The sequence below is a fragment of the Orcinus orca genome, chromosome 4, assembly GCF_937001465.1.
Source record: "Orcinus orca chromosome 4, mOrcOrc1.1, whole genome shotgun sequence".
In the NCBI taxonomy this organism is placed as follows: Eukaryota; Metazoa; Chordata; class Mammalia; order Artiodactyla; family Delphinidae; genus Orcinus; species Orcinus orca.
In genome coordinates this window covers 121,600,843-121,625,446 of record NC_064562.1, presented here as the reverse complement: position 1 = coordinate 121,625,446, position 24,604 = coordinate 121,600,843, and the positions used below count along the sequence as shown (strand labels likewise).

At 35.3% G+C, this 24,604-nt stretch overlaps 1 protein-coding gene across 4 annotated transcripts in view; it reads left to right on the top strand.

Moving 5' to 3' along the window:
- Positions 1–24,604, top strand: part of TBCK (TBC1 domain containing kinase) — a 244,314-nt gene that overhangs the window by 57,226 nt on the left and 162,484 nt on the right. For all 4 annotated transcript variants that reach the window (XR_004483193.2, XM_004269604.3, XM_033427801.2 and 1 more), the window contains exons 7-15: positions 8,094–8,154; positions 9,484–9,545; positions 9,799–9,860; positions 10,796–10,944; positions 12,555–12,693; positions 14,023–14,122; positions 21,434–21,483; positions 21,663–21,792; positions 23,372–23,470. Coding sequence is in view for 3 of the 4 variants with exons in the window: in XM_004269604.3 (XP_004269652.1) it covers positions 8,094–8,154; positions 9,484–9,545; positions 9,799–9,860; positions 10,796–10,944; positions 12,555–12,693; positions 14,023–14,122; positions 21,434–21,483; positions 21,663–21,792; positions 23,372–23,470 (852 nt within the window). In the remaining variant the exon portion in view is untranslated. The remainder of the gene's footprint in view (positions 1–8,093; positions 8,155–9,483; positions 9,546–9,798; positions 9,861–10,795; positions 10,945–12,554; positions 12,694–14,022; positions 14,123–21,433; positions 21,484–21,662; positions 21,793–23,371; positions 23,471–24,604) is intronic.

The following is a 24,604-nucleotide window of genomic DNA, read 5'->3' as shown; positions in this document are numbered from 1 at the left end:
TTCATCACTTTAAATATGTCTAGCCACTCCCTTCTGGCTTGCAGAGTTTCTGCTGAAAGATCAGCTGTTAACCTTATGGGGATTTCCTTGTATGTTATTTGTTGTTTTTCCTTTGCTGCTTTTATTATTTTTTCTTTGTATTTAATTTTTGATAGTTTGATTGATATGTGTATTGACGTGTTCCTCCTTGGATTTTTCCTGTATGAGACTCTCTGCGCTTCCTGGACTTGATTAACTATTTCCTTTCCCATATTAGGGAAGTTTTCTATTATAATCTCTTCAAGTATTTTCCCAGTCCCTTTCTTTTTCTCTTTGTCTTCTGGGACCCCTATAATTCAAATATTGGTGTGTTTAATGTTGTCACAGAGGTCTCTGAGAGTCTCCTCAATTCTTTTCATTCTTTTTTCTTTATTCTGCTCTGCAGTAGTTACTTGCACTCTTTTACCTTCCAGGTCGCTTATCCATTCTTCTGTATCAGTTTTTCTGCTATTGATTCCTTCTAGAGAAGTTTTAATTTCATTTATTGTGTCCTTCATCATTTTTTGTTTGCTCTTTAGTTCTTCTAGGTCCTTGTAAAACGTTTCTTGTATTTTCTCCATTCTATTTCCAAGATTTGCATCCACTATTTCCAAGATTTGCATCCACTTTTTTTTATCATTACTCTGAATTCTTTTTCAGGTAGCCTGCCTATTTCCTCTTCATTTGTTTGGTGTGGTGGGTTTTTACCTTGCTCCTTCATCTGCTGTGTGTTTCTTTGTCTTCTCATTTTGCTTAACTTACTGTGCTTGGGGGTCTCCTTTTTGCAGGCTGCAGGTTCGTAGTTCCCATCATTTTTGGTGTCTGTCCCCAGAGGCTAAGGTTGGTTTAGTGGGTTGTGTAGGCGTCTTGGTGGACGGGACTAGTGCCTGTGTTCTGGTGGATGTGGCTGGATGTTGTCTTTCTTGTGGGCAGGACCACGTCTGGTGGTGTGTTTTGGGGTGTCTGTGACCTTATGATTTTAGGCAGCCTCTCTGGTAATGGGTGGGGTTGTTTTCTTGTCTTGCTAATTGTTTGTCGTAGGGTGTCCAGCACTGTAACTTGCTGGTCATTGAGTGGATCTGGGTTTTAGCGTTGAGACGGAGATCTCTCGGAAAGCTTTTGCCATTTGATATTATGTGGGGCCAGTAGGTCTCCGGTGGATCAGTATCCTGCACTCAGCTCTCCCACCTTAGAGCTATAGGCCTGATACCCAGCCGGAGCACCAAGACCCTGTCAGCCACAAGGCTCAGAAGTAAAGGGAGAAAAAAAGAAAGAATTAAAGAAAGAATAAAATAAAATAAAGTTAAAATATTAAAATAAAAAATTATTAAAAGTAAAAAAATTAATAAGTAATTTCAAAAAGGAAAAATAAACGAAAGAAAGAAGAGAGCAACCAAACCAAAAAACAAATCCACCAGTGATAAGAAGTGCTAAAATCTATACTAAAAACAACAACAACAAAAAACAGACAGACAGAACCCTCGGACAAATGGTAAAAGCAAAGCTATACAGACAAAAAAATGACACAGAGAAGCATACACATACACACTCACAAAAAGAGAAAAAGGAAAAATATATATATACCGTTGCTCCCAAAGTCCACCTCCTCAATTTTGGGTTGATTCGTTGTCCATTCAGGTATTCCACAGATGCAGGGTACATCACGTTGATTTTGGAGATTTAATCTGCTGCTCCTGAGGCTGCTGGGAGAGATTTCCCTTTCGCTTCTTTGTTCACAGATCCTGGGGTTCAGCTTTGGATTTGGCCCTGCCTGTGCGTGTAGGTTGCCTGAGGGCATCTGTTCTTTGCTCAGACCCGACAGGGTTAAAGGAGGGGCTGATTAGGGGGCTCTGGCTCGCTCAGGCTGGGGAAGGGAGGGGTACGGGATGTGGGGGGAGCCTTAGGTGGCAGAGGCTGACATGATGTTGCAACAGCCTGATGTGCGCTGTGTCTTCTCCCGGGGAAGTTGTCCATGGATCATGGGACCCTGGCAGTGGTGGGCTGCCCAGGCTCCTGGGATGGGAGGTGTGGCTAGTGACCTGTGCTTGCACACAGGCTTAACATTTCATGCCTGTCTCTGGTGTCCGCACTGATATCTGCGGCTTGCACCCGTCTCTGGAGCTTATTTAGGCGGTGCTCTGAATCCCCTCTCCTTGCACACCCCAAAACAATGGTCTCTTGCCTCTTAGGCAGGTCCAGACTTTTTCCTGGACTCCCTCCCGGCTAGCTGTGGTGCACCAGCCCCCTTCAGGTTGTGTTCACGCAGCCAACCCCAGTCCTCTCCCGGGGATCTGACCTCCAAAGCCTGAGCCTCAGCTCCCAGCCCCGACCTGTCCCGGCGGGTGAGTGGACAAGCCTCTCAGGCTGGTGAGTGCTGGTCGGCACCGATCCTCTGTGCGGAATCTCTCTGCTTTTCCCTCTGCATCCCTGTTGCTGCACTCTCCTCCATGGCTCCAAAGCTTCCCCCCCGCCACCCGTGTCTCTGCCAGTGAAGGGGCTTCCTAGTGTGTGGAAACCTTTCCTCCTTCACAGCTCCCTCCCAGAGGTGCAGGTCCTGTCCCCATTCTTTTGTCTATGTTTTTTCTTTTTTCTTTTGCCCTACCCAGGTACTTGGGAAGTTTCTTGCCTTTAGGGACGTCTGAGGTCTTCTGCCAGCGTTCAGTAGGTGTTCTGTAGGAGTTGTTCCACATGTAGTTGTATTTCTGATGTATTTGTGGAGAGGAAGGTGATCTCCACGTCTTACTCCTCCACCATCTTGAAGGTCTCTCTCTTCCAAGAGATTTTTAAAGTATTTTGGAAGTATTAACTCATTGATCTTTACCATATCTACGATTTAGGATGACATTATGTTCTTCATTTTGTGTGTTTTCAGAACTAATTCAACAGTGGAGGAGGTAAAGCATAATAGTTAAGAGACAGCCTTTTGTAGTCAGAGAGAATGGGGTTTGAAATCTAATGCAGCAAAATATAGTTGTATGACTTAGGGTAACTAACTTCTTAAGCCTTTGGTTCTACTTCCATAAATAATAATAGTATCTATATTGTAAAGCTGTTGGAAAAATTATATGAAATAACGTATATAAAGTACTTAGTATAGGGTGTTGCTTTGCAAACAGTCTATAAATGGTAGCTTTTATTATTAATATTTAAATATTCACAAAAACATGGTAGCTTACAGATTGGCACTGCTTTTTCTAAGGGAAAATGCCAGATTTTCTGATTCTTTGCTATCCTTTGTCTAGACCATCTTTCTTTTTGTTGGTATGAAATGATAGTGAATCTCATTTTTGTTTAAAATCATAGCCTAAATGAAGAATTTTATTGGAATGTGAAGTATACATAAGTGTAAATATGAAGTATGTAGCTTTTCCTTTTTATTACCATCATTTATATTTAAACTCTTTACTAATGATCTATGTATGTCTCATATGAGTAATTCGATTCAGCAAATGTTGATGAATCTTTACTGTGTGTATAGCAATGCAGTAGGAATAAACTGTGATTAAGGTGCATTGTCAAAGAGTTTATAATTTAATGCAAATTCATTAACTTTGAAGATAAACACAGAGAGCTGTGTGAATTCCAAGAAAGGAAATATTAATACCATGATAGGGGCTTCATGACATTTTTTTTTCATGACATTTTAAGTGGTGCTCAAAGTTTAGAGTCCAGTTTTAAGATGGATTAAATCTTCTACCTCATCAAACCTTTAGATTTGATACAAAACATTAAGCTATTAATTGATAACACACCAACAATTAACAAAGGGAACTTTTGGCAGGTTAGAAATTTTAAGGAAATAGACGAAAAGCTATAGCACTTTGCTAGGAAGATCTTGCCATATTACCAGAAAGTCAGTACAGCTGCTTTGTCACCCAGAATTTTCCATATGGCCTCTACTATAAAAAAGGAACAACGAATAGAGTTTACATTTTATTACAAATAGAAAGGACTTTATAATAAATGTATGTGTTCTTTAAGAGATAAAGGAAACAATTCAATTTATGAAACAATTACAGAAACTAGGAATCAAGAACATTTACTGAAAAAAAGCAAGAATCAGCTAAGAGTTTTAAGAAAAAAAATATGTAATTATTAAAATAAAGAACTAAATAAATGGATCATAGGAAACTGGACACACTGAACATTGAGTTAATCTCCCAGGATATGACACAAATAGATAAAAAGATTGAAAATATAAAAGAAATTTTAAAAGACAGACAAGATAGATTCAGATGTTCTAATATCGTATAGTAGTATCAAAAGTAGAGAGTAAAGTTCTCAATTTGAAAGAACATACTAATTACCTTGCAAGGCAAAAGAAAAAAAAATCACAACATACAAACAACAACAACAAATAGCTAGAAATCTTATACTAAACTTCTAGGAGATGACTAATGATGAAATAGTGAGTAACATTTATTGAGCACTTCGTAAGAGCCAGGTACTTTTCTAACGTATTTACATCTATTATCTCAATCCATACTCTTGCCAGTCTTATAAAGTTTATCTAATTACTATCTTTACAGATTAGGAAATTGAGGTACAGAGAGGTTAAACAACCTGTCCTAGTTACATAGTAGGAACTAATTCAGCAGATTTGTGTCCATCAATCTGTGTCCAAAGCTTTATGTACCCTTAACCAACGTGCTAAGCTGCCTTTACTAAGCTCTGATGTCTTTATCAGTGTTGAGAAAATCTTAAAATGTGCCAGAGAAAAGACATATTACCTACAAAGAATAACAATTAGATTGGTATTAAACTTCTTAGCAGTGTGAATGCAAGAAAACAGTGGGACAGTGCCATCAAAGTGCTGAGAGAAAGGATTTTGAATTCTTTAAGTCACGAAACTAAGTTGGGAGTAAGAATTAAACAAAGGATATAGTTGACCCTCTGTATTTGTGGATTCTGCATCTACGGATTCAACCAACCATGGATTGAAAATATTTGAAAAAAAATTCTAGAAAGTTCCAAAAAGGAAAACTTAAATTTGCCATGCAACAGTACTGTTTACATAGCATTTACATTTTATTTATAACTATTTACATAGCATTTGCATTGTATTAGGTATTATAAGTAATCTAGAAATGATTTAAAGTATAAGGGAGGATGTGTGTAGGTTATATGCAAATACTATGCCACTTTAAATAAAGGACTTGAGCATCAGTGGATTTTGGTATCCAAGTAGGTCCTGGAACCAGTCCCCCCGGATAGTGAGGGATGAGTATACAGAATTTTGATAGACACGAAGAAAAAATTAGTAGTAGAGAAATAACATGAGTCTGAATAGTAGAGTGTGTTCACTGTATTGCAAGTAATCAAATTTAACTGCTTCGTGTGTGTGTGTGTATGTGTTTTCATCACAGGATAGATAAATAGTAAGCATTTAAACTGAAAAGTTATTTTGGAGCCATATCCTAGGAGACTTTGAACGCTGTATTGAGAGATTTATATTTAGTTATGTAAGGTATGGAGGACCATTTAAAGTTTTTAAGTAAACTGAAATCAATTATTATTTATTATTTTTTTTTTGCGGTACGCGGGCCTCTCACTGTTGCGGCCTCTCTCGTTGCGGAGCACAGGCTCCGGACACGCAGGCTCAGCGGCCATGGCTCACGGGCTTAGCCGCTCCGCGACATGTGGGATCTTTCCGGACCGGGGCACGAACCTGTGTCCCCTGCATCGGCAGGCAGACTCTAAACCACTGCGCCACCAGAGAAGCCCTGAAATCAGTTAATTTTTTAAGGTGGTTCTTTTTTAAAAATTTTTATTGGAGTATAGTTGTTTACAATGTTGTGTTAGTTTCAGGTGTACAGCAAAGTGAATCAGTTATACATATATCAACTCTTCTTTAGATTCTTTTTTTTAGGTTGTTACAGAGTATTGTGTAGAGTTCCCTGTGCTATACAGTAGGTCCTTATTAGTTATCTATTTTATATATTGTAGTGTGTATATGTCAATCCCAATCTCCCAATTTATCCCTTTCCCCCTGGTAACCCTAAGATTGTTTTCTACATCTGTGACTCTATTTCTGTTTTGTAGATAAGTTCATTTGTACTATTAGTTTAGATTCCACGTATAAGCAATATCATATGATATTTGTCCTTCTCTGTCTGACTTACATCACTCAGTAGGACAATTTCTAGGTCCATCCATTGTTGCTGCAAATGGCATTATTTTGTTCTGTTTTATGGCTGAGTGATATTTCATTGTGTATATGTACCACATCTTCTTTATTCATTCCTCTGTCAATGGACATTTAGGTTGCTTCCATGTCCTGGCTATTGTAAATAGTGCTGCAAATGAACATTGGGGTGCATGTATCTTTGCGAATTATGGTTTTCTCAGAGTATATGCCCAGAAGTAGGATTGCTGGATCATATGGTAGCTCTTAGTTTAGTTTTTTTTTAAGAAACCTCCATACTGTTCTCAATAGAAGCTGTACCAATTTATATTCCTACCAACAGTGTAGAAGGGATCCCTCTTCTCCACACCCTCCCCAGCATTTATTGTTTGTAGATTTTTTTGATGGTGACCGTTCTAACTAGTGTGAGGTGATCCCTCATTGTAGTTTTGATTTGTACTTTTCTAATAATTAGTGATGTTGAACATCTTTTCATGTGCTTTTTGGCCATCTGTATGTCTTATTTGGATAAATGTCTGTTTAGATCTTCTGCCCATTATTTTGATTGGGTTTTTTTTTGTTTGTTTTGTTATTGAGCTGCATGAGCTGTTTGTATATTTTGGAGATTAATCCCTTGTCAGTTGCTTCATTTGCAAATACTTTCTCCCATTCTGTGGGTTGTCTTTTCGTTTTGTTTATGGTTTCCTTTGCTGTGCAAAAGCTTTTAAGTTTAATTAGGTCCCATTTGTTTATTTTTGTTTTTATTTTCATTACTCTAGGAGGTGGATCAAAAAAGGATCTTGTTTCGATTTATGTCAGGGAGTGTTCTGCCTGTGTTTTCCTCTACGCGTTTTATAGTATCTGGCCTTTAGGTCTACAAGATTAATGTTGATAGTAGTGTAAGTGATTGAGAAGAGAGAGAGGAATGGCAACTTGTTTTCAATGATCTCTCCACCTGTAGTTCTAATTTCATAAGTCTTCAAGAGATTTTTTTCCTCTGTATTAAAAAAACAAAAAAACAGAAAATCAGAGCCTTTTTTTCTCTAAAGACCAAGCTATCTTCTTAAGCCTTTTCCTTCTAAGTCTATTTAAATGATCATATAAGTTTAATTTGTTAATAATTAGAGAAACATAATAATAGCCAACATTTATGAAGTATTTTCTTTATTCAGAAAATGCTAAGCACTTTTTTATACATCATATAACCTTCACTATACCCTGTGTGGCATGTATAGTTAATATTCCAATTTATAAATGAGAAAAGTGAGGCTTAAGGTGGTTAAGTAATTTGCCCAAGTTGTATAATTGGTGGTAGAAAGTCCAACTTGGCACTCGGTAGTCGCTCAACACATGATCATTAGTTAAAGTTGTAAGTGTTTGATTTAAGACTCCATTCCAAGGAGCCCCCTGAAGCCAACTATTAAGGAAACAACTAAAATACAATGTATGTGTCTTATAAAGAAATATACCAGGTGCTATGGGAACACAAAAATGGTTGTCTTAAGTCACTTTGGGAAGAGGAAGGAGTGTCATGGAATGTTTCTTAATGGAGATAACAGACTACCTGGATCATGCTATATAAGTAAGAATTAATTGGGTAGATGAAAGGGTAATATGGCATCTTGGTCTTTTAATCAAATAAGACTCCTGGAGTTCCTCTAGACCACCAGGTATATGTAGGTCTCAAAAATGAAGAATGCATGAGATCAAACTAAAATGTAATGATCCTTAGATATATGAAATGCTTAAGTGTTAAATATTATGCAACATTTAAAAAAATGTTACATCATCAATGATTTTTCTTTAGTGGAGCCAACTCAAAAAATCTAATAAAACGTCTGAAGAGAAATAGAGGTAACTGATAAAATCATTTTCAGCGCTGAAAAAATAAGACCTCCCTGTGAAGAATGATGTAAATGTTAACAAGAATTTCTTTTCTCATTTTATTTAGGGAAGAAAACTATTTCAGAGTTTGGATATTTCTGAAAGACTAAAATTTTTGCTTACACTGGGTAAGTGTCTCACAATTGATTATCTTTCAACTATAAATATAATCTTTAGTGACAGTAGTTATGCATATTGAGAACGTGTTCTTCAAAATAGTGGATACACTGAAATATCCTCACTTTCTTTAATTTTCTAATGATCAGTGGTAAGCATTAACAGGACAGTTTAAGAAGTGCCTTTGAAGTATTATAGGACAGCTTTCCTCATTCACTAAGGAATTATAATGTACATGGATATAATCTTAGCATGATCTAGCCAAGTAAACTAACTTGTGAAATCAAAATATGAGATTATAAAATTGTACTTCACTGTCGCAGTTGCCTTCAGGCAATGTATTGTAACTTTTCAGCTTTCTACTTGGTGAATTGTGTGAATAATGACTGAGGAAGAATGTTTATTTTTCCTTACAACAAGCTCATGTATTTTACATGTATATAATGCAAATATTTGTCATTCACATTTATAAAAATTTGTGTAATCCACTTTAGAGTGGAATAATTTAAGCACATGTGGTAAAAAAGGAGAGAAAAACAGTGATAGAGCACTTTGTGTAAAAGAGTGACAGATTGGTGTCCAGGTTAATAGGGTCTACAAATAAGGATTTGTATAGAATAATATTAGTAAATATTAAATGATAATGAATTGTAAATAAAATTTTATAATATTTACCTCTTTAATGTCAAAGATTGATAATATAGCTATTAAGGAGTCTTAGATATCTATAAATGTTGTCTACAGATTAGAACTTATACTTTTTTTAAAATTTTTATTTAATTTATTTTTTTATACAGCAGGTTCTTATTAGTCATCCATTTTATACCCATCAGTGTATACATGTCAATCCCAATCCCCCAATTCATCACACCACCACCACCACCCTCCGCTGCTTTCCCCCCTTGCTGTCCATACGTTTGTAGAACTTATACTTTAAATCCCAGAGAAACGTGTGTACATTGTTCAAATTGTATTTAATAAAAATAAATTAGTCTTATAATCGTAAAAATATACTAAAGCCTTTTTAAATAGTAATGTGTGTATATACATATAGAGAGAGAGGGGGGAAGAGAGAAGGAGAGAATCTTTACCTCCTTGAATTACTGCTTTAACTCACTATTTAAGGTGCTTTCAGTATCTATGATACAATTAATACTTAGTGTTTAAAGTATTTATTTTTATCAAAGCATGTAAGGAAAGTTGAAAAAGTCTCAAGCTTTTTAATATTCCAAGTTCTAAAACTGAATTACATAATTAAAAAATAATTTATTAGAGTTCAATTCCCAGTTAGTATAAGTTAGAAAAGCAGCTTTAATTCATATAATTTTTCTGTTTTATAGACTGCATAGATGACACTATAATAGTTCTGGCTGAAGAGCATGGTTGTCTGGACATTATAAAGGTTTGTCGTTAATCTTTTATTGAAAATTTATTTATTCTGCATACTTGGGATTCAATAGTAAACTATTTTAAAGCTATGTTTATTTCTGTTTAGATATCTGCTTTTTGACAGTGACAACCTAATATGAATTTCTTTAAAGTCCAAATAAAAACTTTCAAAAAAAGTCAAAACATTGTAAAGTAGCAAACATTTAAGTAATATAAACTTTTAAATGGATTTTTTAAAATAATTCTTTTCTCTCTCTATTTACCAGGAGCTTCCTGAAAATGTGGTAGATCTTTTGAAGAAGTGCCTCACCTTCCACCCTTCTAAAAGGTTAATATCAAGAGTTTGGGATTATTACTGAGATCTTAACATATAAGTAGTTAAGTTTTTAATACTAAAGGGTTAAATAAGAATATTAACATATATAGTAGTACATGATTGATATTGGTATCATAATTGTTAGTTATGGCTTTAATGTATGGTAATAAAAGAAGAAAAAATAATTAACCATGGTTAGAAAACTGGCATATACCAAAAGCAGTTACTAGTTCATTTCCTAGCCTCCAATTAGAAAATCAGCTAAACTGTGGAATATAGATATGCCTAGATACAAATGATATGAGAAAAATGAGAACAAAAGTTTATTGGCAAATATGTATTATAGAAAAGAATTTAGATAAATGGTGAGGTAAGTTAATAATTGTTGATAATATAAAAGGATTTCTTAGAAGTTTTATTATTTATTTTCATTTGATGATGTCATTGTTAGCCATCCAGTTGTCCCTAAACTCAGTAAGTATATAATATTTGAAAATGATATATTCTAATTTGTCTTTAGGAAAACCTTTCCTAAAGAGAGGAATGGTATTAAAAGCATAGTTTTGGGTAAATATACCACATAAACTAAGAGAGTAGGAAGAAAATCAGAAGATTTTATCAGTTTACAATTTTATTATTTAATTAAGGTATTCAGTAAAGCAGGTATATGATGGTCAAGCTAAAAGTAAAAAATGGAGATGCTCATATGTAATAATTTTTTATCATAAAGTACAAAAAGCACAACAAAGGTAAAAAAGTCAGCATTTATTTACAGTCACTTGATTCTCTTTTTAAAGGTACATATCTAGACTCTAATAAGGAGAACTTTATTATTTTCTATACTAATGAGGTAATTTTGACTTTTAACTATCCCTTGAAGTGTGCCATTATTCTAGGAAAATTTTAATGACTTTCATTCATGTTCCGTATTTTAAATATTTCTTAAGGCCAACCCCAGATGAATTAATGCAGGACAATGTGTTCAGTGAAGTGTCACCTTTATACACTCCCTTTACCAAACCTACCAGCCTGTTTTCTTCTTCTCTGAGATGTGCCGATTTAACTCTGCCTGAGGATATCAGTCAGCTGTGTAAAGGTAATGATAAATACAACAAAGGATAGAAGTAATTCTGGAAGTGATTAAAATATAACCTAGCATTTTAGTCCTTTAAATTTAATTTCTTTGGAGCAAGAAATTTAAGAATCAAGGAAAGGAAGTAGCACCAAACAAAAATTTTTTTATTATGTAAACCAAGGTCTTATTTTCATCTCAAATCTTAATGCTAAAATCAGATCTTCTAATTTCCAATGGAATTTCTACTACAACAATATTTGTATATCATATTTCATAAAATTTATTATAAATGATCTCAAAAAATCATATTATTGATAGGAAGTCCATATCATTATATTCCACGTTTGTAACAGAATATCACCTTTTCTCTTTTAATTCCTCTCTGAAGATTACAACTCTCAGAATGTGTGTTTTAGGGACACCAGTATGTTACCTTTATACTGAAAAATTATCACTACATAAGTTGTGGCAGGAAATACTTACTGAACATTGGTTCAATCAAATATTTATTGAGTTTCTACTATGTTCCATACACTGTATCTGCAAGTATCATTTTTGCCAAATGGGGAGGCAGACAGACATTCAGTCGCACAATTACTGTTATAAATGAAGGTTAGTACGCACGTAGTAAGTGGAAGCAAAGCCTCCCTGAGATATAAAGAAGGACTTCTCAAAAGAGGCAGAAATTGCCTCAAGACATAAAGATGGGACAGTGTGTGTTGGTTGCCTACCCAAGTGCTTTTTTCTGCCCTTCTTTCTTTCCTGCAGAGCTTGATATATCTGATATGTATATCCCATATTCTCTGATACAGAGGGGAAGAATTACACTTTTTTCTCAAAGAAACTGAATACACAACCAATATGTATATCCGCATTTAATCCTCTGCATTTTGTAGTATGACTATTCTTTTTTATTTTTTAAATAAGCAAGAGAATTTGCTTATGAAGCTAGACTTGGATTACCACCAAATGAGCAGATTTCCTCCCCTCCCCTCCGGAATCTTAAAAATTTATGTATAGAGGCCTTAGTTGGGTTCAATTGTGTATTCAGTGCAGACAATCTCAACACCACACATCTATCTCAAGGCTGTATTCTTGGAGCAGCTTCTGGGAGTGGGGAAGGCAAGCTGAACGCACTTTCCAAGGACAGGGGAAGGGGTGGGAGCCTCCATTTGCCAGGGTCCAGCTTGACATCAACTGGCTTTCATGTCTTTTTGATGACCTCCTCCAATAGGAGGAATACATAATGATGGGGTTCCAGGAAGGCCTCCCCAAGAAGTGCTACTCTGGCACACAGATTATTTTGAACTAAAAATAAGCAAGGCCCAAAAGACTCATAAAGAACTTTTGGACTTTCCCCTAACTGTTTAAAAGAATTGAAGATGGAAGACCTGTTCCAGGAAAGAGTTATCACCCGCAGATAATTACAGAAAATATGAACTCAGTGTGGTAAACAGGGAGGAACCTAGCAAGGCCCCTTTGATCAAAGTCCTCTCTGTGTAGTATGACTATTCTAAAGGGAATCTTATTATGTTCTTCAGTTTTTACTTTTTTATAATGTCAGCTATTATTGCCTGTTGCCTTTTAATAAAAACAGAAGGTGTGATAGCTTTTTAATTTTCCATTAATAGATTTAAGCAGTGATTACCTGGCAGAAAGATCTATTGAAGAAGTGTATTACCTTTGGTGTTTAGCTGGAGGTGACTTGGAAAAAGAGCTTGTGAACAAGGAAATAATTCGATCCAAACCACCTATCTGCACACTCCCCAAGTAAGGAAAGAAAACTTCTCTTGGAAATGAGAAAAATCTAGTAATAACTTCTTTTTAATTTGATATTTTTTTTCTTTTGGTAGACATTCCAAGTCAGTGATTATGAAAGCAATTGGGAGTCAATACCTTGTTTTCTTGGCAGGAGTTCCTAATTGCAGAGTTCCCATCAGTGTTTTTATTATTTTAATAAATATGGTTTTTTAATAAAGAATTTGTTTTATGATCTATTTGAAGTAATATTGAAGTTAATATTATGGAACATCTCACAATAGTTGGTGATCAATAAAAGAAAAAATGTACAAATCAGAAAGAACAGTAATGTTTAAGAGAGTTAATAAACTAGGCTAGTGTTCCCATTATGAGGAACTATTTTTTTTACTTCTAATGATATTTTAAAATGTACTCAGTGACCTCAATGCTTGTGCTAGAGATCATCATGGTGCTAAATCACTGTTGAGAAAAATCTGCAGAACTACATAAGGTCTTGGACACCATCCTGTAAATTATCTAGAAGTTAAATAACAATACAACCCTAAGGGCCAAAATTGTCACTGTTCCATTGCTCTTCATATTTATTCATAAAGAAGAGAACCTGAATCTCTTTCCACCAGTGCCTTAAAGTTTTAATTTTAGATTTTAGAACTAGATTTGATCTTTGTAGGTAACTGTAGAATTCATCTGCTGATCATTTTTTTCTTCACATGTAAATTTTAGGTTAATTATTTGAATACACCACTAGCTCTCTACATTTTTCCCCTCTTAAGCTGATTTTTAAATATTACTTTAATTATACTGTTCACACAATGAATTAAGTAGAAAATTAGGAAATAAGATGATGGAAATTATAAGAATAAATGGTTTGAAGGATATAAAAATTCTCAAAAGTAATTCTCTAAAATTCTAAATGCATTTATTATTCAGTATTCTTTCTCCTGAGGAGTTATCATCATTAGCATCTTTCTTTCTTGTTCCCTTTATCATTTTTTACTCATATAAACTTCCTCAGGAACACATTTACATACTGTCAGGAGAGTAATTTAATCATTGCACCTGCATGAGCAGAGAGTATAAATCATACTCTTGTATTACTAAAATGCTTTATATTTATATACTGTATTTATACCAACTCAACATATATTTAAAAATGAAAATTTTTTGGAGAAATTTCAACCAACAGTTACTTTTTTATTAACCCATTCAGTCTAAAATTTCTTTTTTTCTTTTGTTGAAGAGATTGATAATTTAGAATAAATTTTCTACAAGAAACAATAAATAAGATTTCTGTGGTCACTAAAATAATTAAAAATAATTTTTTTAATCTCCTTTCAGTTTTCTCTTTGAAGATGGTGAAAGCTTTGGACAAGGTCGAGATAGAAGCTCACTATTAGATGACACCACTGTGACATTGTCATTATGCCAGCTAAGAAATGTAAGAATGGTATTTTGGCAAATTTGCTTCAGAACTTTCTCCCTTCCTTCCTTCTGTTTTTTTTTTTAATAAAACCTTACAGATACACATGAATCCTTAAATTTCTGCCTGGTACTACAAAGTATGTGAGAGTTTCTTTAAGGTATGTGCCCAGGAGTGGCATTGTTGGAAAATAGGATCTGTACATCATCAGCTTAGTATATGTTGTTATATTGTCTGTTCATACAAGTGGCCTTATCACTTTATCTTTTTACTATCGTTGGATAAGGGTTCTCATTTGTCCGCATATGTGATAGCACATGGTCTTATCAAATTAAAAAAAATGATTGTTCTGAAAGGTATAGAATGGTATTTTACTATAATACTAATTTTCAATTTCCTGATTTTAGTACAGTTATGAGCCTTTTCATATTTTTTGCCATTTGCTTACCTCTCTGTACATTACTAGTTCATATCTCTTGCCAGTTTTTTTGCGTGATTTCTTACTGATTTGAGGACTTTTAAAAATGTATTCATTTACACAACCTTTGTTGGGTATACAGGCATACCTCAATTATCACACTTAGCTTTATTGCACTTCAGAGATATTGCATTTTTTACAAATTGAAGGTTTGTGGCAACCATGCATCAGGCAAGTCTCTTGGCACCATTTTCCCAACAGCATTTGCTCACTTTGTGTCTCTGTGTCACATTTTGGTAATTCTTGCAGTATTTCAAACTTTTTCATTATTATTATATTTGTTATGGTAATCTGTGATTAGTGATTTTTATGTTACTGCTGTAATCATTTTGGGGCACCACGAGCTATGCCCACATAAGATGGTGAACTTAATCTGTAAATGTATGTTCTGACCATTCCACCAACTGACTGTTCCATCTCTCTCCCTCTTCCCCGGCCTCCCTATTCTCTGAGATACAACAGTGTTGAAACTAGGCCAGTTAATAACCCTACAGTGGCCTCTAAGTGTTAAAGTGAAAGGAAGAGTTTCTCATCTCTCACTTTAAATCAAAAGTTAGAAATGATTAAGCTTATTATTGATGAAGGTGTGTCAAAACGTGAGATAGTCCAAAAGCTAGGCCTTTCGCACCAAACAGCCAAGTTGTGAATGCAAAGAAAAAACACTTAAAGGAAATTTAAAAGTGCTACTCCAGTGAACAGTGATCTTGATAGAAGATGAAACCAACCACAACATTCCCTTAAGCCAAAGCCTAATCCAGAGCAAGGTCCTAACTCTCTTCAATTCTGTGAAGACTGAGAAGGGTGAGGAAGCTGCAGAAGAAAAATTTGAAGCTAACAACGCTTGATTCATGAGTTATAAGAAAAGAAGCCATCTCTAGAACATAACAGTGCAAGGTGAAGTCAGCAAGTACTGATGTAGAAGCTGCAGGAAGTTATCCAGATGTAACTAACATAAGTAATGAATGTGGCTACACCAAACAACAGATTTTCCACGTAGATGAAACAGCCTTCTATTGGAAGAAGATGCCATCTAGACTTTCATAGCTAGAGAGGAGAAGTCAATGCCTGGCTTCAAAGTACAGACTGAGTCTCTTGTTTGGGGCTAATGCTGCAGCTGGTGACTTTAAGTTGAAGCCAATGCTAATTTACCATTTTGAAAATTTTAAGACCTTTAAGAATGATGCTCAGTCTATTCTGCGTATGCTCTATCAGTGGAACAATAAAGCCTATATGACAGTACATCTGTTTACAGCATGGTTTATTGAATAGTTTAAGCCCACTATTGAGACCCACTGCTCAGAAAAATGATTCCTTTCAAAATGTTACTGCTCACTGACAATGCACCAGGTTACCCAAGAGCTCTGATGGAGATGTACAACAAGACTGATGTTGTTTTCATGCCTGCTAACATCCATTCTGTTGCCCTCAGATCAAGTCATTTTGACTTTCAAGTTTTATCCTTTAAGAAATCAGTAAGGCTATAACTGCCATAGATAGCAGTTTATCTGATGGATCTGAGAAAAATCAATTGAAAACCTTCTGGAAAGGATTCACCATTCTAGATGTCATTAAGAACATTCATGAGAAGAAGTCAAAATATCAACATTAACAGGAATTTAGAAGAAGTTGATTCCCCAACCCTCATGGAAGATTTTGAGAGGTTCAAAAATTCAGGGCAGGAAGGAACTGCAGATGTGTTGGAAATTGCAAGAGAACCAAAATTAGAAGTGGAGCCTGAAGATGTGATGGAACTGCTGCAATCTCATGATCAAACTTTAAATGACGGGTAAGGATTTGCTTGCTATGGATGAGCAAAGAGAGTGGTTTCTTCAGTTGGAATCTACTCCTGGTGATGATGCCGTGAAGATGTTGTAATGACAACAGAGGATTTAGAATATTACTTAAACTTAGTTGATAAAGCAAGCAGCAGGTTTTGAGAGGCTTGACTCCAATTTTGAAAGAAATTCTGCTGTGGGTAAAATGCTATCAAACAGCGTTGCCTGCTACAGAGAAAACATTCATCAGAGGATGTGTCAACTGATGGGGCTGTCTTCATTGCTGTCCTATTTTAAGGAGTTGCCAGGGCCACCCAACCTTCTTCAACCACGAGCCTGGTCAGTCAGCAAGCCCTCAGCATAGAGGCAAGACTCCCCCCAGCAAAAAGGTTATGACTTGCTGTGAGCTCAGGTGCCAGTTAGCAGTTTTTTTTAGCAATAAAGTATTTTTCATTAAGGTATGTGTATGGTCTTTTTTTTTTCTACATAATGCTATTGCACACTTAATAGACTACAGTATAGTATAAATAGCTTTCATATATACTGGAAAACCAAATAATTTGTGTGACTCGCTTTATTGTGATATTTGCTTTATTATGGTCGTCTGGAACCAAGCCCACGGTATCTTTGAGGTATGCCTGTATGTGGTGCGTTTATGTTCTCATCTGTGGCTTTTCCTTTAACTTTTTGATGGTGTCTTTTAATGAATAGAGTTCTTAATTTTATCAATGCTTTTCTTTATAGTCAAATATGTTTTGATATATTTTGCTTATTGTAACATTTAAATTTAATGTTAACATTTACCAAGGTTACAAATATATTTTTATGACGTTCTTCTGTATTTTCTTCTAAAAGATTTAGACCTTTTTTCCACATTTTGTCCATTAATTCACCTGTATTTTTTTTTTTTTTAGTAAGATGTGAGGTAGGTATCCAAAATCACATTTCATTCATAAGAAATAATCCCTTGTCTCAGCACTACATATTGAATAATTCACTCTTTGGTTTTTTGATCTGTAATATCAGCTCTTTCATGTATGTGTGGATATGTTTCTGAGCTTTCTATTCTGATCTTTGACCTATTGGTATAACCTTAGCCAATAACACACTATATTAATACATGGTTTTATATGAGCTCTTGATGCCTAGCAGGGGAGATGCCCAGTTTGTTCTTTAACGTGAACTCTCTAACATGGAGCTCTTCTATTTGATTTTTATAATTATCTTGTCATTTCATTTTAAAAGTATAGGATTTTGATTAGAATTGCATTGAATTTGTAGAGAATTGATATCTTCAACATATGAGTCCTATTTCTTGAACATGGTGTAGATATACCATTTATTTAGGTCCTGTTTTATATCAAAATTTCCTTTTTAGTGTCTATATATGTTATCAGATTTATTCCTAACATATTAAATTGTTGGTCTTATAAATAGGATGTGTGTATGTGTATATATGATGTTTCTTACTCTGAAGTTTGTTTTGTTTGAAATTAATATAGCTATTCCAGTTCTCTTTTAATTAGTGTTTCCATGGTATATCTTTATCCCTTTACTTTTAATGTATCTATGTCTTTATATTTAAAGTGGGTTTCTTTTAGACAACGTAGAGTTGGATCTTTCTTTACTTTTTTTTTTAAGTAAATTTATTTATTTATTTATTTTTGGCTACATTGGGTCTTCATTGCTGCACACAAGCTTTCTCTAGTTGCGGCTAGCAGGGGCTACTCTTTGTTGCGGTGCGTGAGCTTCTCATCGCGGCGGCTTGTCTTGTTGTGGAGGCTTCTCTTGTTGCAGAGCATGGGCTCTAGGCACACAGGCTTCAGTAGTTGTGGTGCACGGGCTCAGTAGTTGTGGCTTGTGGGCTCTAGAGTGCAGGCTCAGTAGTTGTGGCACACGGGCTTAGTTGCTCCGTGGCATGTGGGATTCTTAACCCCTGCACCACCATCTTCTTTACTTTGAGGTGTAATTTTGCTGGATACAGAATTCTAGTTTGGTTGTTTTTATCTTTCAGTACTTTAGACATTTCACCCCACTCTCTTTTTTGCTTACGTGCTTTCTGGAGACCCGTCTGATGTAATTTTTATCCTTTTTAATCATAGTTATTTATATAAAATTCCTGGTCTGATAATTCCAAAATGTCTACCATATGTGAATCTGGTCCTGAATGTCTTTCTTTTACATTTTAGCAGGCCTTAACAATTTTTTTTTGAAAACCCAACATGATATATTAGTAAGAAGAACAATCATAAATAGACCTTTAGTGCAAGATTTCATGTTTATCTAGTTGTTGTGTAGCTTTTTTGTCAGAGGGTAAAGTTTTCTCAAGTGTCCTTGTTCTTATCTTCTTTACTGCCTTTGGGTTTCCCTGGAGACTCTTTTATATAGGGTCTGAGGCTTACAGTTCTTTCAGCTGGAATCCCCTGTATTATACAGGAACTCTATATATGGAGATAAGATAGGGGAGGGAGATAAGGTTGGAGGGATAATCCTATCATTAGGTCTCAGTGTTTTAGTGAACCTTTGTCTCTGGGCCTGAGCTTCTCAGCTTCCCTCCCCATTTCTTTAGGTGAGACAGAAAGGCTAGAGAGAGCTGGAATTGGGTATTTCTTATCCCCACATCAAAGACTAGAGGGGCCTAGAATCTCATATTTCCCTTACCCCAGGTCATTTAGACTCTGGTAAAATAGTTTCCCTTGAGGGCAGGGCTTTACTTTTGACAACAGGGTACTCTGGGAGCAGTTTAAAAGTGGTTACTTTGCCCCTCCTCCTGCAAGAGACAAGAGGGGATTTTTCTTAGACTTTCACCCTGAGAACCTGTTGGGATTTATGGAGGTAAAACTCAAGGAAGTGTGGAGTTTCCCCTAGGGCTGGGCCCCCAGAAGTTTTTATCTCTCAGGTTAGTCCTTGCTAAATCTGCAACGATTAGTCAGTTACCCTTCAAATGTTCTTACCAGGCTCCAGCAGTAGCTTCTGCTCCACCTTAGCTGTGATTGTCTATATTTGCCTGTCTCTCCAGTTTTCCAGGGAGCATTTTTGCCCTGATCCTGATGGCTCTAAAAAGAGCTGTTGATTTTCAGTTTCTTCCATTTTTTTTCTTGCTGTTAGGGCAGGAGGGATAACTTCCAAGCTTTTGAGTGTTGGACTGGAAGCTAAAACTCCTAGCCTTTTTATTGTTGTCTATAGCCAAAGATAAAATAGATAATTTCCCTTGTTGTCTGTCTCTAGGCTAGCAGTTCAGAGCCCTCTCCCCACCCCTCCGCCAGCACATACACACAGTTCTGTCTTTACTGGGGTGTAGCAGGGTCTCCTCCAATTTGGCTGCCCCTTTAATCAGGTGCCTGAGCCTGTGTCCCATTGTGCTCTAAAACCCTAGGCCACAGTTATCAGTAAGTATACTTTAGTGCTAGTTTACCTCCTTTCTCTGTAAACCCAGCTTTGTGTCTTACGTCATTGCATTTTTGTTACTCTTTTAGGCTTTTCCTGTCATTTAATATTTTACACATTATACAATAGGGAGATATTAGAATCTCTTATCTGCTATAATGCCAGGAACAGAAAATTAAAATATATGATGATTACACCTGATACCCTAAACTTATCATCTCTTTGAAGAGAAAGAATGTGTACAGTGGACAAAATAAGTAGCAATACAAGGTGGTAAACAATAAAGTATATCCAAAACATATGGTTTCAACTGATTGTATTTAACTCTTAATTTGTTTCTTTAATTTAAATATAATCCAGATTATATGAATACAAGTTGAATGTAGGCTTCCATTTTATTTACTTCCTCAGTTCCCTTACATTTCCACTTCTGAAATTTAAAATACTTTTTTTCTATAATTATTCAGAAAAAATATTAACGTTGATTTTTAAAATAATGTAGAAAACAAATAATAATTTTTATCTTATACTTTTCTGTATAAGTATTTTTGCCTTTTTTAAACCCTTAATATGCTAAATTTTTAACTAGAAAAAAAGCAGACAAGTTACTAATAATATTTATGACTTTCAGGGCAGTAAAACCTAAGCTTTAAAAAAAATGTACGTTAATAATGCAGTAAAAATTGGGTAAAATCTTATTTTTCAACTTAGAATTTTAATACGTGAAAGAAATACCTCAAGGTTTAAGGGCAAAATGGGATAAACGCATGTCAAATTTTAGAGAAAAGTTAGGCATAAATCCAACGTTTGCCAGATTCTCTGTGCTGGGTTTTCTTTGGCTTTTAAAAATTCTGGGAATAACTCACATGGATGAGTGCACAGTGACTCTAATCAGCAGAAGGTCGATGCTGGCTACACAGCGACTTCGAACTTCTGTGTCGGTCCCCAGAGGAGCAGACACGCTGCCCTCTAGTTGGAAGTTGAACTGAACAGCAGGGCAGCAGGCAGGGTGGCATTAACTTTAATCACCCTGCTTAGCACTTGTCTAAGATTTTACTTTACTACTGCCTACCTTCTTATGTTTTTGGAGAATATCTGTAATTCTGGCAATGTCATCATTTGGTGTAACATTTATTATAATGACTTTGTGAAAAAAATAAAAGAATTGAATTTTGTCAGTTGATTTATCAGCCATTTGAATCATCTATGTTCAAAGTATGATGTGAGAAATTCTTTTGAATCCTTTTTATTAGCACCTTACTTTTGTCTTAGTTTGTATTAATGTCAAAACAAAAATAAATCTGACTTTGAGGGATATGTATGCAAAAGTACATTTTAAAATAATATTCATATAATTTTAAAATATCCATTTATTAAATTTCATACTAATTTTAGTATTTCTGAATTGTGTTTGGACAACCATTATTATAGGTGTCTAACCTTTACAAGAGATAGCTAGAGGTTGAAAAATCAAAAACCAAAAAAACGGTTCTTCACAGCCAGATTTAATCACTGGAGGCATGGTATATTTGCATATTTATGTTAGGAATGAATTTTAGATTCTATCTTATACTTTTCTTGGTACCTTTATAAATTCATAATTTTAATGTTATTTTTCCTTTTAAATATGGATCAGCGTTTCTGTCTCAGATCCTAAATATCACAAATACTTTCTCTCTAAATTCACAGAGATTAAAAGATGTTGATGGAGAAGCATTTTACCCACTACTTGAAGATGAGTGAGTATATCGTCTCCTTTTACACTTATTTTTCCTTTCTGTTTATATTATACTGGTAAGAAGCTTGTACATTTTCTTTGAAAAGTATTTCCTAAAAATAACACAAAAATATGGTGTTTTTAATTTAAAAAATTTTTATACCTTTTGTCAATTTTTCTGCTTTTGTTTCTTTTTTACAGTCAGTCTAATTTACCTCATTCAAACAGCAATAATGAGCTGTCTGCAGCTGCCACTCTCCCTTTAATCATCCGAGAGAGGGACACAGAGTACCAGCTAAACAGAATCATTCTCTTTGACAGGCTGCTAAAGGTAAAGATTCTAAACTGTAAAGTGTTATAAAGAGCCCACATACAATCCTTATTTTTTATTTCATTGGTAATTCTTAGGGAATCTTGATGTCATGAGAACACTAATTCTTAATGACCTATCTTTTCTGATTAACTTTAATTATAAAAATGATACCTGTTCATAGTACATAAAATTAAAAAGTAAACAAGATGCAGAAATCTATGCAAAAATCATATTAGACAAAATATTAATATCTGTACTATTTAAAGAACACCTAAGGGGAGTTCCCTGGTAGTCCAGTTGGTAAGAATCCACCTTCCAATGCAGGTGACATGGGTTCAATTCCTGGTCAAGGAGCTAAGATCCCACATGCTGCAGGGCAACTAAGCCTGCGCACTCTAGAGCCCGCGCATCACAACTAGAGAGTCTGCGTGCCACAGCTGCTGAGCCTGTGCGCTGTGGAGCCCGTGCCCAGCAACTGCTGAGCCCACGTGCTCTACAGCCCGTGCACCACAACTAGGGAGAAGCCCATGTGTCACAACGAAAGATCCCTGCATGCCGCAGTGAAGATCCAGCGTGCCGCAACTAAGACCCAGTGCAGCCAAATAAGTAAATGAACACCTAAAAACCAAAAGGAAAAGCACTATTATCGAAACAGAGAAATGGATAAAGAACGCAACAGGACTACAACTAGTCAGTAAATCAATTCAAAATGTGTATCCTTACTAGGAATGAAAAAAAATTAAAATAACTTTTTCTTGCATACTGAATTAGCAAAGTGAATAAAGGTATATTGAGATTGGAACTCTCATTCTTTTTTTTGTTTGTTTGTTTTTGCGGTACACGGGCCTCTCACTGTTGTGGCCTCTCCCGTTGTGGAGCACAGGCTCCAGACGTGCAGGCTCAGTGGCCATGGCCCACGGGCCCAGCCGCTCTGCGGCATGTGGGATCTTCCCGGACCGGGGCACAAACCCGTGTCCCCTGCATCGGCAGGTGGACTCTTAACCACTGCGCCACCAGGGAGGCCCCCAGAACTCTCACTCTTTTAGAGTAAGTGTAAGGTGTTAGAAACATTCTGTAAAACAATTGAAAATATGTATCAAGAGCGTTAACAACATCCATACCCTTTGTCCTAGTAATTCTCTTCTAGAAATCTCTCCTAACATACAAATTTACAGAATGACAAATTTATGTGCAAAGATATAGAAGAAACCATAATAATAACATATTTGTTTAATACTTTCTTTATCACCAGATATTTTACAAAGTGCCTTACATACATTATTTTACCCATATGAGACTGGTAATATTATTCTCATTATGAGTCTTTCTTAATTCTCCCAGAGCACATAATAGAGAGGAATGATTAAAAACAGTAGAATCAGCTCCTCTCTTTGATTGTGTAATAGGAGATTTACAGAAGATAGGGAACCATTGCACTGCTAATTTATATGTATTAATAACATCAAAGTAATTTCAGGTACTTAGAAATGTATTACAGTTCACCTTCAACTTTTTCACTGGTATATTGAGATCTGTCTAGACTAAAAAGATGACACTGGTAATTTGAGATATTTTTCATATCTTTTTTTATCTGTAGGCTTATCCATATAAAAAAAATCAAATCTGGAAAGAAGCAAGAGTCGATATTCCTCCTCTTATGAGAGGTTTCACCTGGGCTGCTCTTCTGGGAGTTGAGGTAAAAAAGAAAAGAGAAGGTTGGAAGCTGATTAATAGTGGTAGGAAAAAAGAATGAAAGTGCTTTCTGAATGTGTACTTTTCAAGTTGCTAGAAAATTATGTAGTAAAATATGAACATTAAGAATATTTGGCAATTTTAAGTGAACGGAGTAGAGGAAAAGAATATAGACTAGATAGAATAGAAAAACATAATTGATGGTTTGTTAGATTTATTCTATTTAATGTATTTAATGGACTCACAGAAATTATCTTGATTATTAATTTTAAAATCAAAATATTTTAAGAATATATGTATATCATTTATAAGTCTATAGTCCTGCTTATAAAGTATGTTCATCTTTAATTGGATTGCCTATTTATAACTAATGCTATCTAAATTTGGAAAAATCTTCCATACTAATTTGAACCTTGTCAGAAATCATTAACATAATGATTTAGTGCCTTTTGGCACATCTGTCTTACCAGAAGCATGCTGCTAAGAGAAATAGCTACTTTATCTTCTACAACACCTTATCTGTGGCAGTGAGGAAAGGAAAAGTGTCACAAAATTAGTGGGGTGACTTGCAGTGCTATCAGAGAACAGCAGTCATGATAATGGGCCAAATCCTGCCAGGTTATTTCATTTTCTGTAATTTCTTTGTCATTTTGCCTTCATGTATTTTCTTATAGATATCTTATGGATGTCCATCACCTATTTTTGTGTGTGTGAATTTCCCCAAATATTTTTAATCCTTTTAACTCTCTGTTGAAAGATTTCCTTCCTTCACTCCTGATTCCCTTGATGAGAGTCTCTAAACATCTTTGACTTTGGTTGGTTGCTTTACAAGAATGTCTAGTGTTCTATCATACGGTAATAGTTAGAATTGTAGAACCATACAATGCTTAAAATTCAAGAGGACTTCCAAGGTCAGGTTGTCCAAATCTTTCATTAGTTAGATGTGCCAGAGAAGTTGGCACAGCACAGAGTTTGAACCCCAAATTCCTGGCTGTTTCTCTACCATTACGGTTAACCAGACTAATAAGTGTTCCATGCTTGGGACACTGACCAAACATTTGAAGTGGTTTATTCAGTTATTCTTTCTGTAATGGTATAACTGAAAAATGTAAATGATCCCTTTAGTCCCTTAATGATT